General features: G+C 45.9%; 1 protein-coding gene across 1 annotated transcript in view; it reads right to left on the reverse strand.

Moving 5' to 3' along the window:
• The window catches only part of LOC8035839 (gamma-aminobutyric acid receptor subunit alpha-6), a 94,933-nt gene extending 81,153 nt beyond the window's left edge, over positions 1 to 13,780 (reverse strand). Inside the window, exon 1 of the mRNA XM_042289903.1 lies at positions 13,386 to 13,780. Coding sequence (XP_042145837.1) covers positions 13,386 to 13,522 — 137 coding nt within the window. The 5' untranslated portion in view covers positions 13,523 to 13,780. The remainder of the gene's footprint in view (positions 1 to 13,385) is intronic.
• Between the last annotated feature and the right edge of the window lie 1,017 nt (positions 13,781 to 14,797).

Here is a 14,797-nt window from a genome sequence, read left to right on the forward strand (position 1 = left end):
CCGTCGGCCACGAGGGCGCTCACTGCGTCCGAACGTACGCGGCAGCTGCAGCGCCTGCGGGAGGTCCGGAGGAATTCGGGCATTTTATGGACGAAGACGACGCCGAGGAGGCTGTCGTGGGCTTTGCAGTTAAAACAAGCCCTGTAGCAAACGCTCTCTCTGTGACCGAGAGCGAGGCGGGGACAAGCACGAACGATGTGACGCCAAATGCGGACGAGATGGTGCACACTGTGCAGCAGGAGTTGTTGGCTGCGAAGGCGCCTACACCGTCCGGTGCGGAGGGCGCCGTCTGCAATGCTGTCAACAGGCAGCCGGCAGTCGACGTCCCCATGGACGACGTAGAGAAAATGGAGGGTAGCTCTACGGCGAAAAGGACGCGGGAGGAAAACGTCGTAGGTCCCACGGAATAGGAGCAGAAAGAGCCGCCGTCAAAAGCGGGCCCCATCTGGATGCGGTGTTCCACAACGACGAAAAAGAGCACAGACTCCGAAAAGTTCCACAATCTTGGAGTCTGTGCAGAGCCCCGGAGTCTGTGCAAGCCTCGGAATCTCGAAATCTGTGCAAGCAAAGTGCAGAAGCCAACACCACGCCGAGTCGGAAGAGATGTGCACACGACCCGAGGTAAGCACCATGAGGTCCCTCTCTCTCTGAATGGCGGCGATGTTAGAAGCGCCTTTACGTGTCGAAAACGATCAACGTCCGTGGGCTTGCTGCCAGGTGCCGGCAATATCAACTCAGTCGGCTATTACTCGAGAACGAGACTCACACCGTGGCCATGCAGGAAACAGAGATCGAAAGTCTACAGCAGCCTAGAGCATGGTGCAACCGTTTCGTACTCTTTTCCATGTTTGCGTCTCACGCGCTATTAATTGGAACTTCTGGTGTTGTTTTTTTTCTTTTTCCGCCGGTCTCTAGGCGTCATTGAGACGGCCATGGATCTGTGTGCGCCTGGCCGTCTTATATTCTGCGATTTGATATTTTTTTCAGGAATAGACTGGCGCGTTATGTGTGCTTATGCCCTGACTAGCAAGCGTGAACGTAAAAACACCTTTGAAGGACCGAGTGAGTTCCCTAAGGGTAAAACAGTTGTTATTTATTTTGGTGATTTCAATTGCGTCTGCGCATTAAAGGATCGTGCTAATGAAACCTGGGTGCGCGACTCAAGTGCTCTTTATTTGAATGATATTGCCGCTGAAAATGGGTTAGAGGACATCGCAAACCTCATCGCTAAAGTAGCGTTCAATTCATATACTTTCAGGGCCGTAGTCATGCTCGACTTGACAGGGCCTACGTTTCGCTTAGTCTTGTCCTGCTGTGCGACAATTACTCCATTCAACCTGTTTCTTTTAGCGATGATGCGTTATTTATGTTCACCCTCGGTAAGACATTTAAGAAGTCAAGATTAGAATGGTCACTTTGAAAAATGAACTATAGCCACATGAAGGAGGAAGCTTCTAAAAATAATGTAGATGATTTAATTAGGAAATTTTGCGAGGACGAGACGGCAATGTGGGGTGCTAGCTGGGAACTTTCGAAGGAAGTAAAAATTAACGCAATTGAAAACAGCAGCACCCTTAACTATCAAAAAGAAAAGAGAGAGCTACGCCGTCAATTGAATTTGTTTTTAATCGAAGAAAGCACGAAACCGGGTGAGTTTGTACAAGAGATAAGAGATACCAAGAACAAGCTTGAAGTAATCGACTGTGAAAGTTATGGAGGGGTTATTGTGCGTGCGCGGTCCCAGAGGCTATGGATGGGTGAAAAACCGTCGAAGCGAGCGTTGAGCGACGAGAAAAGGTATGCACAACGAAACAGGATAAAAGATATACGCTACGGAAATACGATAATTCGCGATAAGAAAACGATCGAGCGAGCGTTCCTTGAACATTATAACGTCTTGACGGGTCACAGCGTACCGAAAGGTTACGGTTTTGACGCCGAGTTTTTGTCGCTTATGCGCACGCTTGAAGAGGATGTTGGAGAAAGTTTAGAATCGCGGATCAGCGTCCCCGAGGTCGAAGATGCCATAGACGAATTAGCTGCGGGCAAAACGCCCGGGCCGGATGGTCTCAGTGCCGAATTTTATAGAATGCTAAAAAGGGAGGCGACGGACGCTTTGTATGAAGTGCTCTCGGAAGCGTATTGCATAAAGAAGTTACCGCATTTTTTCTTGGAGAGCCATGTTGTCCTTGTTCCAAACGTCGATGACCCTGTCAAGCTACTGTGATGCCCTTAATGTTCGCGAGCCCTTAATTTTCGCCAATTTCGCAAATAGAAAAATTCGCGAAATTTAAGGGCGCGCGAAAATTTCGATCCTTAAGAGTTTCAATGCAGGCGTCTGGAATTCACGTACTTTTGTAGCCGTGAGTATGTCGTCTGTGACCGATTGGCGAAAAATAGGGGCCGCGAAATCAAAGTGTTTTACGTATTGTCTGTTTCCTCTTACAGGCCAATAAGACTAATGTCGGCTACAAAATTTACACAAAAGTCCTCGGTAGACGTTTGCAAAGCGTTATAAAAGGCCTTGTGGGACCGCATAAGACCTGCGGTATTAAAGGTCGCACTATTTTTACCAGCATACATATAGTAAAGTGCATTATACAACAGGGGTTTCCCCAGGAATTGAAATTAAAAGGGGGGGGGGGGGGGGGTGACTAGATTTTTAGAAGGAGAGGTTAGGAGGGCCATTGAGAATAGAGGAATTAATGCGAATTAAGTGGGTGCCTTCAGTAAAACAAGGGGGTGTACACCCTTACCCCCCCCCCCCCCCCCCCCCCTCCCCAATTTAGGGGAAGTGTAAGGAAATCACTGTCCTCCCAAAAAAATTACGATGCCTTTGAGGGACCAGTTGGTATGTTGCAGCTAGACATGGAGAAGGAATTCGATCGTGTGTCGTTTTGAGGTTCTTTTTGTAATTTGGAGCATGCTAGTGTAGGGTCTGTTATTTTAGACGGGTTAAAAATGGTGTACGCAAAATGTTCGATGTCCCTTCAAAGGACATTGGGACCCCCGTCTGAATAAGTATAATGAATTAACATCTTGTTTACGAATAAAGCACGTTGTGACTTGACTTTTTGACTTGACAATCATTGTAAATAAGAACGTCCGTGAAAGTGTACAGGTCCGATCTTCTTTAAGACAAGGTGTGTCCACTGTCGCCCTTGCTGTTTGTGATTTATTTCGAACCCTTTTGTTTAAAACTGACTAACAATTATACTATACATGGCTTAAGTTACACTCTTGCGAAGTAAAGGTCCTTCCTTATTCAAACGACGTTGCTGTTCTTTGTGTCGACCAAGACAGCTTTCGTGAGGCAATCAGCAGTGCTTCCTCCTCCTGTAAGAAAACGGGTGGTGCTATCAACTGGGGCAGAAACGTAGGTCTCTGGCACGGTAATTGGGCCGCCGCACCCGATAATCTTGTGAATGTTCAGCGGACAGATTTACCTGCGAAGTACCTCGGGGTGCCAGTCGAGCACTACCGGGACAGCGACCAACTATGGAGTGAAAAGACGGGGAGGGCTAAGGCCAAAGCGGAGAGCTGGAGGGGTAGGGACTTCTCCATATTGGCACGCACTACCGTTTGTAATTTATTGTTAACTGCGAACATTTGGTACATTTTGCAAGGGCTGCGCATGCCGCGCCTCAGCGTGCAGAGACTGCACAAAGTTTTTGCAGTTTTCGTCTGGAATCGGAGCTGGGAGCGTACTGCTCGTACCAATGCGTAGAGCAAATCGTCTGCTTCTTGGGCAGGAATAGCGGTGACGTCAGAACGACGCCGAGCTCGAATTGGCTTTGTTTAAGAGGATAGAAAGATGGCCAACCAGCCAATAAGAGCTCGGCGTTTTGACATCGTCGAAACCTCTGTGCAAGATGCTGACGAACTTGCGCTCCGGATTTGTTCCGATCTGTTGGTAATTGCGGTCTAAGACTGTCCCACTTATTTCGACAACAAAGTGTCGAGAGGTTTATGTTTTTATATAATCGGAAATATTTTTTTTGTACTTTTATGCAAGTGCGATTGCAGTATGCACTCTCTGAGTTTGTGGTGTCATCTAGTAAACAAATACGTTCCAGTGTACAAGGTTATTTGCGTGAAGTTGTGCTTTCTTTCAAAAATACTCAAGGTGAGTTTTTTCTTACATTATTTCAGTTTAGTTACCCGAAAACGACTGTAAAACTATTTAATAGATGTACTGTTGCTGATACCTCCCTATAGGTGATTATGCTGAGAATGTCCAGGGATAGATGTGTTAAGAGGGTGAAGAAAATGCCAATCTAATTTTCAGTTTAATCATTTTTCTTTAGTAAGCTCTCCGGCGTACTCTCTGTAAAAAGTTGGATAGAAGAGAAAGGTATTTTCGCACTGTGGTCAATGAACTGTATCCTGTGCAAAAGAAACAGAGACGATACAGCACGTACGTATTCTGCAAGAAACACAAATTTCTGCAAGAAACCGAAATATCCCCATAGCCGGCGAAGTAATCGAGATAGTAAAGTCAGTTAAGATATTATATGTAATCTTTTCAGATAATTTATCATGAAATGAGCGCGTACAATACACACATAAAAAAGCCAGAAAAGCTGATGGTACTCTATCCCGATACTTTACAGTTTTCACCCCATTTGTTAAGTTAATACATTTTCACAGCCACGTGCAGTCATATTTTCAATATTGACACCTGGTATGGCGTGCCACTACCATTCGCCATATAAACAAACTTCTAACTCTGAAAAAAAAAAAAAAAAAAAGAAAGGAAAGAAGCTCTAAGAGTGGTTGCAAATGTGTCCTATTTTTATTTTTTACCATACAGATGCTCTTTTTGCCCGTCTTAAAGTTGTCAGAATAGCACACCGACATTAGTACCGCCTTCTAGTATCTTATAAAACAACACAAAAGATTAACATAGTTGTTTTCTACCATTAGCAAATTTAATAAAAAATACCAGCTTTTATAACACACGGCGAAGTGAAGAGTGGAGTTTACCCCCTCCCCCCCCCCCACACACGCACACACACACTATGGACTGGCATATCGATTACATACATACTTCCATCTTTCTTGAACAAGCAGACTGTTTAAGCAGATTTTAGCCATAGCTTACCATTTGAAGCTTTAATGATGATACTGTCGACGTTGTGAACTTCAGGCTTCGTGTTGTATGTGTACTCAGTGATGTGATTGGCCTAAGCCATTTTGCAGCACCTTTCGCAGCAGCCAAAACAGTGTTCTGGAGCAGCAAATGTGGCTTTTGTAGCATCCAAGACAGTGTTTTCGAGCAGTAAAAGTGACTTTTGGAGCAGCCAAGACAGCGTTTCGGAGCAGCAAAAGTGGCTTTTGGGGAGCAGATATTCTTAAAAAAAAATAAAAAATAAAAAAATATTCATTTTAAGGGCTGTACAAATGAAGGGCACTTTGTGTTTTGACTTCTGTAGTGTTCTAATGTGACGTGTTGTCACGGAAGTTCCTGCTTGTGCTTTTTATGCTGAGACATCCAACAAGTGTACAGTGCCGTAGGCGTTGCCGAGCAAATCCGAAAAACCGCTTGCAACCGTTTTACTGGTTCCCTGCGTACCAAATTTTCGTCTAAAATAAAAAACAAAAAAAAAAATGGATTGCAAGTGTCCCGGCTGGTGCCTCTGTCGTGCAATCAAGTTCACAAACACGTGAAGGCAACTTCAGCCGGCTTCCAGTTGCGCGTTCATCGTCGCGCGAGTGGAGACAACGGCTGTTCGATCGAAATCGAAACCATGACACTCCGCTCCGTCGCAAACTGATTGCCGAAATTGTATGCAAAATGAAACTGTCGAGCGTACGACGAAAAACATGCCAGCCGCGCGCTCTTGTCAGGCAGGCAATCAAGGTACAAGCTAAACACATAAAAAAAAGCAAAAAAGAACCAGAACGCATCGATGCAACACATCGCAACCAGGGTCGAAAAGTTCTTAGAGCGCTTTTTGCAACGACTGAACTTGAGACAAACAAGCGCGCTCTGCGGGTTCAGCGTGCATACATTGCCTTCTTTGTTTTAGCTCACTTCTCTTCACCAACTTTCTTTCGCAGCAGATTTTTCACGTACCGAAATCCCTCTCGAAAGAAAGCCTACCGAGAGAAACCTAGGTAATCAATGTTCTACACAGCAGTCTTTTAGTTGAAGAGGGATTTTTGTACTAATGTATGAATAAAAGAAGGCCAGGAATGTTGATAAACATGCGGTGGTACTTAGTTTAATTTTAGAAAGCGTCATATCTGCAGCGACGTGGGGACGGCAACACCCGACGTCGCGCGACTACGGTGACTAGAAGGCAGGGACCACATATAGTTTCCTCACGACTGTTGCTTTCAGGAGCGAGTGCTTCAGTTCACAAAGTAACACCCGCCGCGCAAAAACGCGGTTTCGTTTCACAGCATGACGGCATGGCTGGTACCCGGTACGCTATAGCGTCGGAGCCTCCGCACACACCCGCGTCTATTGTTGAAAATATTTAAAATAAAAAAATATGCGAGACGAGACCCACGGGATGACGAGAGCGCGAAACGCAAGATGGCGGGAAAACCATGAAGGACCGGATGGACGATTGATGCACACTACTTGTGTCGGTTGGCTGCTTGCGCCACATAACACACGCAAACTCAATACGGTGCTCAGTTTAGTTTCAATTTGAAAGGCGAGCGGAATTTTTTTTCGGTGCAGGCTTGGCGCAGATTACCCATATTTTGGCAAAATGTAGCAGGATGTAGCAGGGTTAACTCCTTGGCGCAGTTTGGCGCAATTGGCGCAGCAATCACACCCCTGTGTACTGTGTCAATTGATGTTATATGTTACATTGGAATCTTGTGATTGTTTTCTTTTTGTCCCCTTCTAAACTTGAAGAATGTTTTCACTTGAGTTTTACTTTGTGAACGATGTCTTGTACGCGCGCTGCCGTCTTGGAGGTGGGTCCTTGTCAAGCAGCACTTGTTGCAGCTTTTTGTCCCAGCAACCATCTTTTCTGGTGAAAGAAAAATTAAATGATTGATTTATTGATTTCTTGATTGTTGGGACGCCATGTTTCATTGTGACATTGTTCAGCTCATGCTGAAGAAGGTTATACCTTTAACTGCGCCACCGCATTCGATTTTCGCCCCTGAAATACGAGGGGAGAGTCCCCTACAATATGTTTATGCTTCTCGGCCTCAGCAGTCTGTGGAGGACAATAATGAGCGTTAATAATGCTGATGTGAATACCAAAACAGCAGGAGAAAATTTATATTGAAAGCGTGGCATACAACTGCGAGGTACACCGTGCACACCTTGAGCCCCCTGATTGGTCGCCAATACTAGATGAGTTGGTGTGCTTAAGAAGATTTTAATGCGCTGGAACCCACTGCTAAGTGGCTGATTCGCTCTTAAAGAAATTGTACATTTGTCAATGACTGTGTGCGTTTTCAATTTGGCTTCACCGGCAATAAAGAAAAAAAAGTTTCGGTTAGCGTGTCGTCGCGTGGTGTGTCATTTATGTTATAATTCCTTGTCTATGTTAAATGTATAGTACGTGTAAAATTGTGAAATAAGCGCTGTTCAAGTGGGAACTTAATCAGCGTAAAAAAAAATGTATCCCAGAAATAATATTTTGTTTCTGGCATTTTTGAATTTAACGTTGGTTTGCGCCATCATGGTCTATAAGGGTGCAATGTAGTAATAAATAAGGTAAGGGAGCAACATTTAGTCCCAGTGGCCTAAATGCAATGGTGCAAAGGTTAGTCCTGGAGGTTCAACTTTGCATGATTAACGGGAGAGGCGCAAAAGTTGCTCCCTCCCCCTTAGCCTTCCAGGGGACTAATAGTGGTGCCAGAGCCTATGGACCCCGGAGGGACTAAATACGGCGTAAACCAGTGTTGCCCCATCTTAAAGACAGACCGCGCCTAGGTTATAGAGACAAAATAAACTATTTTTTTTTATTATTGCGGAGGGTGTGCGTTAGCGAGTGTTTATGCTGCGCAGAAGCATAAACACATACAATTTACCAATGTAGCAGTTCGAAATGCACATGGTCTTTTCAAAGCGATGGGGCCCAAGAAACCCTTTAATGTAAAAACATAACTCATCACAACGTACGTATACGCAACTCAGACAAGCATCGCATGGAATGCCGTGTTTCTTTCTAGTACGGTACCCAGCAGACAAATGCTGCTGAATAACACGCAACAAACTGACAGTACAGCCAGCCGGCAACGGCCAGGCGGCGCTAGCAGGGTGAGAGCGCACGGTTATACCCTCTCTCCTTGAAAGTTGGCAAAGGGTGAACGATAGGGCCCACATTGCGTGCCGAAGGCTTCGAAATGCGCGACGTATACGAGCGCAACGCACACATATTGGAGCATGACGCAGCGAAAAGCCTGATACTTCTTCGGAGTTGAGGCGCGCTCCGGTGATACGCAGTCACGTTCCGATTGGCCCGCCAGAGCCGTAGCTTCCGCTCTGCTGGCACGTTACGCGATCACGGCTTCCTGGGATACCCAGTATTTCTTGCTTCAGACACTAGGCTAAGCGGCGCCACCAGCCAAAACCTCACGTTTGAACAATGCAGCCGCCACTCCCAGGGGTACCCAATATTTCTTGCTTCAGTCGCTAGATGGCGCCAAACCAAACAGCATTGCAGGTTGCCTATAGTAACCCTTCTCCCGCATTTCTATGTATAGTATACAGGCTCGTGGAGCGGAGCTTAACGAGAAACAAATTGACTCATCAAAAAGACCCCGTAGAACCGGCACCTTTAAAAACGCTAAACAAAAACATCGGTGCTGATAATGTCGGAAGACGCGTGGAAAGTAAACCATCGCAGCTTGACTATATATATAGTTGTTCTGTCCAATCAACACGCAAGGACTTTGAAGAAGGACCATTTTCGAACGATGCTCTTTTTGCGCAAACGTTTGCACAAACCTTATGTTTACCACAAGAAAACAAAAACGAAGAAGAAACAAAATAGAATTCTTTTCCACTGGAAGCAATGTTCATATTGCCGCCCGCAGGGTCGAGAAAGCAACGTTCGGTCACGGACTTCTAGAAGGTTCGCGTTCATTCTTGCACCAGTCGTAACTTTCGCCCTGCTTGCTTGTTCTCGAAAGTGCCAGTTAATCCTCGCCCCGAGCGCGCGACGCTCGAGCCTTCTTTGCCTAACTTTCGAGATAGAGACGCACTGTAGATAAGCAGCTGCCCGCGACCTTGTCGAGTCAGTCTCGCCCCAGCGCTCGATCCTGCGGTTTCGCCGACATCGACGCCCGCGAAGCTCTGCTGTTTTCTTCTGTTCTCTTTTTTATTTTTGGGCACAAGTTCGCCCCATTAAACGTTTAGTTTCTCTAGTTATTATCGCCTCATCACTTGTAATTCGTGACAATATATCGTTCTACCGGCTTCGTCGCCTTCGTCCGTCGAAAAGGCGGCAGGCTTTCTAGAAACCTTGACAACTGACCTTGATCTATGGGGTGTCTCTAATAGCGGTCAGGCTTTTATATCTACCGCGAAATTCGGTTTTTTAATCTACCACGCTACAATGTTGTGCAGCGTTGCCGACAGGTGGTGCATTTTCCCTATAAAATCAACCTTATTTCAGGAAAAATTAAAAAAAGTAAATGTTTTAACTCCTATGGAAACCCAGCAAAGCCACCGGTCTTCAATCATTAGGGCGCGCCCTATTGTTTGAATACCGCTGACTTCGGTACGTTTCCATAGGAGTTAAGGCTTTTTCTTTCTTTTTTTTACCTTTTCCTGAGGTAGGCTCGCTCTTTGCAAAGTTTATAGAAAAAATGCACCACCTGTGGGGAAACGCTGCAGAACCTCGTAGCACGATAGGTTAAGAAACCCAATTTTGTAGTCGATTTAAACCCGCGTGCCGCTCTTAGAAACACCCCGTATAGTAACGTCATGCTACAGTGCAGTAGACAGTTCTTGCTGTCTCGGGCTCTGCTCGCGCAGACCTGCGTGGGGTTTGTCGCGCATGGAGAATGACTTCCAACGATTCGTGCTGGTAGCGGTGGTCTAACAAAACTGAATAGAGTGAACCGTACATTCTTGGCAGGTGAAGGCGAGAAAATGGTATTGAGGTTTCTTTCCAAAGAAATATTCCGGCGACAACAAGAATAAAGCGTGTACCCGAAATAAACAAAGTTATACCTTTTGTTTAATTTGTTTTTATTTTAAAAGTAGATTACGCGTTGCTGAACGCTCCGGTTCTGTCCAAATATATCGCTAGCGGTCTGGACCAGTTGGCAAACTTTCCGAACTCACCACTGTCTCGTTAAAAAAGTTATAAGAGATTTTTTTCTTTAAATTTTATCTTTCAATTGGACAATCGGACTCGTTCGGTATAGTTTGCGCCATTCAGCCCCGTGTATTTGCGGGCTTCGTTGGACACCATTTTAATCATGGCGAAAAAATCGTAATTTAAGTTTTATAACAATTTCGCAAGATTACGGTGGGTTCTGAAATTTCGGCATGTGGTTCGGATCGATAGCGCTACATTTTGGGTGGAGGCGGCCTATCGGCGATGCGTAGTTTATTTTAGTTGCAAACAGCAAAAACAAAAAGGACGCAGTCGAATTTTTTTTTTTCTTTCCGGGTACACTTTGTAGTTTGTAGGTTTCGTAAACCAGGTCGAAAAACCGTTTGCGGGAACGGCAGTGCCTGGAACCCACATCCGACTTTTGTGTATAGTGTCCAAATCCGCCCACGCATCAAAAGTGAAAACAGTGTCAAAGTGGCAACAAATGACGCCACAAAAAGCCGAGTGTTATGCTCCCGGATGATGTCGCGGTCCTGGTGGAAAAAAGTGACCGTGCGAGTTTTGGGCAAAAAGTACGAGCAAACACGCATGAGTGTCGCTGTCGTCACGGTGTCCCGACGCCTGGGTGATGGGACTTCCGCGGACTGCCGCGAGCAGGAGAGCGACCCGCATCAAAATACAAACGTCTGTGACACACCCATTGCTCCAGCTGTGACACCGTCAGGATCGCGACCGCGGCGACAACGTGGACACCCTCGTGACATCATCAAGCGGAAATCGAAGGACCATTTTTTTTTAGGACGCGGTAAAGACATTAGTCGAAGGCGCGTTTTAGGCATGCCGCGTGAATCCGTCGCCTCCGGCAGGATGTCAGCTTGTTGGTAACGACGGCGAAGAGCATTTTGTCTCCCATTCGGACGTTCTGCGAGGCGCAGGAGCCCACCGCGGGGCAGAAGCGGGCGCAACTGACGGGGTTAAGATTAGCCCGGCTTCCCGCCCGAACGAAGAGAAAAGCAAAAGCTTGCCGCCGCCATGCCTACTTCTTATTCAGGAACTTGGTCGTGTTCTCCATTTCACGCAGTCGTGATGCTCGGTTCCGGACTCGTGAGTCCACAGAAACGCCGACACTGGCTAAGCTTTGTCCGTGCTGCATACAGACTGAAGTTTAACCAAACACTCGGATTTTCTCATAAACTTCTGAAAGAACTAAATTATAAAGGCGAGGAAAAAAAAAAAAAGAAGAAACTTGTTTCTATTACGCCCTAGAAGGAGAGGCAATCATGAGTCTTATAAATACAGTAGTTTTTGGATGTTAAGGTTATGCATAGGTTAGTTCAGATTCTTAAGGTCAGTCTTGCTCTTCTTGTTCCTGTGCACTTTCGGGACTCAGCATAAGTTATAAAAGTGTGACGACCTTTTAATAAAACCTTCATCGAATTATGTCGGAAGGTTTTGAGAATACAGCATGTTTTGAACATGGAGTTTTTCGCATTAATACTTTTTTTTTGCACGAGACTGTTTGATGAAAAATCCATGCGCACGCACGCCCACGCGATTGCATAATTTAATTGTGCGCAAACGCGTATTTTACCTGGCACTAAGGTCCGTTGACTCACTTGTGGAATGTGATAATCATTTTACAGTCTCACAGTCGCTTACAAAGAAGCTTAGAAAGTACCTCGAGCAAATAAATAGGATCTCTGTAATTTATTTAAATTGGGGAACTTGTATTTAAACAAAGCGATTGAACTGTTAGTACTACGGCAACAGAAAGTAAGATGACTCGAAACCAATTACAAGTTCTTTAAGTTTCCGCCACAGCAACTGAAAGTTTCAGTGATAATGTGGTCTTAAATAAAGAAGTAAAGAAAATATGTGAAGTAATGCTACCATATTGTCGGGACAATGTGCACCAAAGATAAAGCCGCATGAATATATTATAGGGTCGCAAAGATGTGAATTTAATCAACGACTGGCTCATAAAGCATCGCCTTAATCACCTGAGGATATTTAGGCCACCTATTAAGTCGGAGCGACGCGCGATCCCGAGAAATGTTTTCTGCACTGGAGAAGGTGTACGATGTCACTGTTAGTTGCGCCTAAAAGTATGGCGAAAGTGGAGATGATGATATTTTCGTAGCCTGTGGCGTACCTTCATTCATTCATTAAAAAAGAAAAAAAAAAAAAACTGACCACGCAGTGGAGAATGTTTTGGCTGAACACGATGAAACATGGTGAACTTCATGTGCGGGACATTGTCGACGATAATAGGTAAGTGTGATGAACACAGATGACCATAGTTACCCCTACTAATGGTGATGATAGTAAGAAAACGACGGCATTTTTGGTGAAAAGACGGTGAGAGTGCAGGCGAGCTGGTGGTAGCTAATCATGTCGTATTACACCTGAGACTGCGGTGGAAGAAATCCGAAGAACTTTCAGTAGAAGGAACAGACACAGAGAACGTCTCAATTGAGACGTTCTCTGTGTCTGTACCTTCTCCTGAAAGTTCTTCCGATTTCTTCCACCGCAGTCTCAGGTGTAATACGACATGACTGGCATTTTTGGGTCAGGGTGTTTCTGCTAGAAGTATAGTTTTTAGCCTACTCCAAGTTTTAACTGGGTTTGGCGAGAATATATATTTAGTGGCTAAAAAATCTGGGTCATTGTTTAAAAAAAATCCTTTCATAAGGTAGTTCATAAAGAGTGTAATCCTAAATCAAGTAAAGGGCAAAGCAAACTCGAACCAAGCATTTTGTTTCTACTATAATAGATACGATCACATAATTGACGGGTCGATGGCTGTTCTGTTTCAGTTAACTCTATGGTATCAGTGTTACTGTAACCGCGATGATCGAAACTTTGTTAGAACAAAAAGAACACGCTTAGATTTTTTCGCTGCGTAATACATACCTGTATTCAATGAAGGATAAAGTATCCAACGTGCTGGACGCGAGCAAACTAAAAAAAGAAAAGCCACCGTGGACGCTGCGAGAATCCAGCAAACAGGTTTAGAACTATTCCGCCCTTATATTGACACATCCTCAAGGAGCCCTGGGTCACTGCAATCCACGGTGCAAAACTAATTCTGCAAAGGCATTCTACGAACGTGTGACAAACCTGAGCAGTGTCGCGGCCAGCACGCCGACGAAGGCTGCCTTCACGAGCGACGCAGCCCCGCGTCGCTGTCGACGACAGTGCCCGCTGAAGAGACCGAGCCAGGACGACGTCGCGTATCCGACTCCCCTGGGCCTCATGATGTCCCAGGTCCCGGCACCGGCATCCGAGCATCGTGTCCCGCTCAGCGACCACCGCCGTCCTTCGCTACCTCTCGTTCATGGTTACGGTTCAGACCAGGCCGACAAACCGACGACCGCGACAACAGCAACAAAAACGACAACCACACCACAGAGTTTCAGCGTCGCGTTTCCCAAACGACGAGCCACTCGGAAACTAGCGGCCTCGAGCACCAAAGCAAAAGCCCCCCCACTCCGCGCTCTGGGCCGCGACGGTTTGAAATCCTCTGGCCTGAGAAAAAAGTAGCGGTGCAGAGTTTTTGCGCGCGCGCGTGCGCTTTTCGCTTTGATTGCTTCTTTCGCGTCTGCGAGAGTGCCGAGGGAAGAGGAAGGCGGAGGGAGGTTGGGAGCGCACCTTGCGGCGGTGCAACGAAGCTGTAGGTTCCGAGGGAGGCACGGTCGCGGAAGGTCTTCGCGTTGGCGCTGGCCTGCCGCGGCTTCTGGCGGGTGCCGTTTCTCGGGGTTTGTGCGTGCGGCGCGTGCTTTGTGCACCCTTTGAGAAACGACGAACATGCTCGCGCTGTGCTGTGAAAAGGACACGCTGGGTTGGGATTTTGTACGAAGTGAAACAGTGAATTGCAACAGCTTTGAGCGGGGGGCGGTGATGGTCTTGGAAGGAAAGTGAGATTGGCGTAGGCTCGTGAACTCGCGAACACGATTTCACACCGAAGAAAACTGAGCTAAAGTCTTGTTATAAAAATTAATAAATTGAGTTTTTTTTCTTCCTAAGTGCCATTGAGGAAGACTGTAAGCTTGAATACTACGATCGAAATTCCTTCGTAAAACCATTAAAGTGGCCACCAAGCAACGCTCACAAAATCACCGAAATCTGCTAATTTAGTGGGTGGTATGGGCGAGATCGTTTTGCTTGGTTACTTTTCCAGTTCATTTAAACTGAGAATTGGGTTCCTCGGTCTGGTTTTGATTCACAGGACACGCGTTCAAACACCTGATGCGCGCCATGTTGTCAACACGCCATGCCTTGGCACACCGTCTCGTTCGCCTCAAAAACATAATTTCTTTTTTTTTTTTTTTTTTTTTTTTTACACTGAGGTTATTAAAGGAGGTACGCTTAGAATATCGGCACTTTAATCTATGATCATTTTGTGGCCGCTGCCATTTTGGTGCAATACACCCTTTTCAGACGTGCGCACCGTCTCGTAGTTATTGCCATAGCCTCCTCTATACTGACAAAGCCTGGCAGATCGTCACGTGACGCGGCCGCCGAAAGGGAAA

This window comes from Ixodes scapularis, unplaced genomic scaffold (assembly GCF_016920785.2).
Source record: "Ixodes scapularis isolate PalLabHiFi unplaced genomic scaffold, ASM1692078v2 PGA_scaffold13__105_contigs__length_92229423, whole genome shotgun sequence".
In the NCBI taxonomy this organism is placed as follows: Eukaryota; Metazoa; Arthropoda; class Arachnida; order Ixodida; family Ixodidae; genus Ixodes; species Ixodes scapularis.